We start from the raw sequence: 4,409 nt of genomic DNA on the forward strand, positions 1-4,409 counted from the left end.
ACTAAACTTATCGACAGTTCATGTATACCTATTCATATTGTTTGAAAAAAAAAAAGAACAACACGTATGTTAATATAGAAGGAGACTTTAACCAATTGGATATCGAACCAAATATTTTCCTTTTATTTATGAATAAATAATGTACCTTTTTATGCATTTTAACCACATGTTTTGTAAAAATTACAGAACACGTGTTATTTGACCATACGTGGTAGGTTTAATATTAAATCACAGTTGTATAATAAATTATAAAATTCATTGCAAAAAAAATTATATATATGTCTTAATAAAAAATTAGATTTTAACCAATTGGATATTACAAAAATGCTTTCCTTATATTTATAAAAAAATAATATTTATTTTATGCGTTTAAACCACATAAACCACATGTTTTGTACAAATTATAGAACACGTGTTATTTAACCACACGTGATAGGTTTAATATGAAATCACAGTTGTATAATAAATTATTAACCCTTTGCACTCCGCCCGATTTTGGACGTTGGCTATCAGCTACTCAGCGCCACTTTACAGGAGAAACAAACATTTACAAACCCTCGTATAACTTATTATAATATTAGAACTAATTAACGTATTATAATGATATTGGACTGATATCAATTGGCTGAGATCGAGAAATGTTTATTTTAAAAAAAATCAATATTTTATTGTTTATAATTTTGCAGAGTATAATACATCTTAAAAAACTCCCCAATATGCATTGCGGGCTGGTTGGTGCATGTTTGACAACAATAATTTGTTTGTCGCCTGCCACCAGGTGTTTTCCTGTTAGAACATACTATACAGTCTCGTTTTCTTCGTCCCACATCTGGAAGATGTAATTTATTATCTAATCTGTTGTCCGCAGAAGATGTGGATGGGCGCGTTCTTGACATATGAAAATCGCCTTTCAATTGGTCAATTAGTGTTTTGACAAATTTGTAGTGTGTCATTGGCGTTTCATTAGTTGTTTCTTTTGAGATGCAATATAAGATGTATGAATTTATGACACACATTTCCAACCCCAAAAAAAATAGTTTCCTCCACCATTTCAACGATTTACGGAGGAAACAATACGTCGAAGCGTATTGATCCGCACGATCCACACCACCCATATTTGCCGTATATTCTAAAACCATATCCGGCTTTTTCACTATTACGACATTACCACCGCGTAATGTTCTGTGGGTAGATTGTACTTGAGTGCTATAATAATTCGTGAGCATGGTAATGATTCTTTTATCTTTCCACGCAAGAAGCGTGGTATTATTTTTCCTGTATGCGACTGTTATATTTATTGAAAATTTGGGTTTTTTTGTTTGTGGCGGTACGCCTTTTCTATTGATTTTTATAGTGCCAGTAAGATGACAATTCATCTTTCGCAGTTCTTCCGCTAAAAGGATGCTGGTATAGTACCTGTCGGTGAACATGTGGTACCCTTTTGCAGCAGGAACTCTCTCTAATAATTTCTGGAATAAATGTATTGGAATCCTTGTGCTTACTGGAAGATCCGATCGGGATATATCATCTGAAGTTATGCTGCCGTAATATGGAAGTATTGTGAACAAATATCCTGTTTTTGAGTCCGCCAGCGCATATATGCGTATACCCCACTTTGTTGGCTTGTTCGGATTATAGGTGATGAATGCTATTCTGCCTTTGAATTTTACAATTGATTCATCCAAAGCGACTGCTTTATACGGTATGAAATATTGTCTGAATTTTCCATCTATATATTCTAAATAGTTGCTGACTTTTTGAATACGCGTTCTTATCGTTGCACTTCCTTGCGTTGGTTTCTTCAAATGTAACATCAAAAATATCTGCTTAAATCTCGACCTGGTAAATGTTTCCGGAAAAAAAGGGATTCTACTATTGTCAGCAGTTGACCAGTATTCTTGGATGTTGGGGAGCTGCATCAATCCCATATTCAGGATGACGGCAATGAAGGCTAAAAATTCTTCTTTGGTGATATCGTACCACTTGTGCCAAGTTGATTTTCGTGAAAGCTGTTTCTTTGCAATTTCTTCTTTGGCATGATTGTTCGTTTCTTTTATAAAGCTGTCTACTAATTCTCCAGTAATATATAGTCTAAAGTAGTCTATGGGCTCTTTTGTGTTAGTTGGTATCTGTGGTCCGGCTGTTTCTTCATGTAGATCAAAATTTATTGTGGCTGGGGGAACGCCCGATTCAGTAATATCCTCCCACTCTTCACCTGACGATACGTTGTCCTGTTGCCGTGTGTTTTTTTCTGCCTCACTTTCATCGCTGTCGCTATTTATACGAACTCTTCGTCGCCTTCTTCGTGGAAGGATATCACTACCACTGCTTTCATTTTCTTCTACCGTTAGTCTTTCTAATATTTCGGTATATAAGTCTATCTGGAGGTCATCTTCACTACTATTGGTCTCTAGAGACTCACTCGTGGTTGGACGCTTTGCCATTGTTCTAATAAAAAATATGAATAAATACATGGGTTGAAAATTTCTTATTGTTCTTACTAATTCACAAGATGATATTTACCAAAATAGCTTTCACCAAACAATTTTTCACTAAGAAAGAATCACTTTTTCGATTTTCACACTCGTTACTCTTTGTCTACTGCTCAAAGCTTCAAACCAGACTGAGCTCGGCTTTGAAAATCTTTTCCTCCAGATTTAGACTTGTTTATTTATAAATATAAATCACACTATACAGTGCATGCTATCTTCGCATACCGACCTTTCTTCTACCTGCTCCCCTTATCGCTCTTCTCAAGTGGTTTCGAAAAGTGCTCGGACCGTCGTGAGCGCGCGTCTCATGTTCTTGACTAACACAAAACCCGCCGACATTTCTTGTATATATCGGTTAGTAATTTTACGATATTCTGATTCGATTGCTTGGGCCATTTCAAGAGAAAACTTCAGGGAAAGATGTATGTCTCAAAAAGTTGCGCGGAAATAACTCAATACGCCGTAATCACTAACAAACTTGAATGTCCCCTGAGAGGGGACATCCGAGTGATATGCTAGAATTACGATGTCCCCTGAGAGGGGACAGCGGAGTGCAAAGGGTTAAATTCATTAAGAAAAAAATGTATATATATGTCTTAATATAGAATGAGATTTGAACCAAATAGAATGAGATTTTAACTAATTGGATATCACAAAAATGCTTTCCTTTTATTTATAAATAAATAATATAAATTTCATATACTTTTATTAAACACCACATTTTGTACAAAATACAAAACACGTGTCATTTGACCACACTTGTTAGGTTTAATATTAAATCACAGTTGTGTATAATGAATTATAAAATTCATTGAAAACAAAATTATATATATGTCTTAATGTAGAATTAGATTTTAACCAATTGGATATTACAAAAATGCTTTCCTTATATTTATAAAAAAATAATATATATTTTATGCGTTTTTTAACCACATGAACCACATATCTTGAACAAATTATAGAACACGTGTTATTTGACCGCACGTGTTAGGTTTAATATTAAATCACAGTTGTATAATAAATTATCAAATTCATTAAAAAAAAAAAAAAATATATATATATCTTAATATAGAATGAGATTTTCACTGATTAGATATCACAAAAACTTTTTATTTATAAATAAATAATATATATTTCATGTATTTTCATTAAACACCACATTTTGTACAAATTACAAAAAACGTGTCATTTGATTACACGTAATATCAAATCTATCCTAACATTATTTATTATAAATTTTTTTTTTAAATTACTATTATCATCATTATTAATATTAAATCATTCGTAATATTATATCTCACAGTTGTATAATTTCAATCGAATTTATTGAAAAGAAAAAAAAAAAAAGAAAAAAACAAACAAACATACACGGTATCAGTTCGATTAATCGTCTAATCAAATCGTACGAAAGAAAGAAAGAAAAAAAAACAGATTAGCAAAGTAAAGGTTGAATTTCTACGGAAAGCTGAAATTTTGAACGACGAGCCAAAGCGGATGGGGTTTCGCATGGTCGCTCAGCCTGAACCGTCCACCGACTGAATACTATAGTGACGTCACCCGATACGGTCACTGCCTGAATTATTCAGTATTTCTTCTACGTTTCCGAACGCAACTAACCGCACGAAAACTAGGCAAGAAAGCTCTCTCTCCCCTTTGGACAATGTCTTCAAACAATATTATTCGGTCTAATGTCAAAGAAAATTTCAATAAATTTTTAATCCAATTTTTATTTTATTCTACAAATTTTAAGCTTAATCGATCGTTAGTTATCTTTATCAGGTGACAATGTTACTTTGTCATCTGCTTTCTTAAGTCACGTTCGAGGTGACTAGAAATTTAATTATTAAATAATTATTTAATAATTAATAATATTATGTTATTACTTGTAATACTCTTCTTTCGAAAAAAAATAAATAA

The 4,409-nt window shown here is 32.7% G+C and overlaps 1 protein-coding gene across 1 annotated transcript; it reads right to left on the minus strand.

The window, feature by feature from the left end:
- Positions 1–335: 335 nt before the first annotated feature.
- Positions 336–3,140, minus strand: LOC106792873 (piggyBac transposable element-derived protein 4-like). Its single transcript, XM_014759407.1, has 2 exons — positions 2,524–3,140; positions 336–2,448 (listed from the first exon to the last, which is right to left on the minus strand). The coding sequence occupies exon 2, from the start codon at positions 2,442–2,444 to the stop codon at positions 666–668; it is 1,779 nt and encodes a 592-aa protein (XP_014614893.1). The 5' UTR covers positions 2,445–2,448; positions 2,524–3,140; the 3' UTR covers positions 336–665.
- Between the last annotated feature and the right edge of the window lie 1,269 nt (positions 3,141–4,409).

The sequence above is a fragment of the Polistes canadensis genome, unplaced genomic scaffold (genome assembly GCF_001313835.1).
Source record: "Polistes canadensis isolate GaletaPanama2010 unplaced genomic scaffold, ASM131383v1 scaffold_995, whole genome shotgun sequence".
In the NCBI taxonomy this organism is placed as follows: domain Eukaryota; kingdom Metazoa; phylum Arthropoda; class Insecta; order Hymenoptera; family Vespidae; genus Polistes; species Polistes canadensis.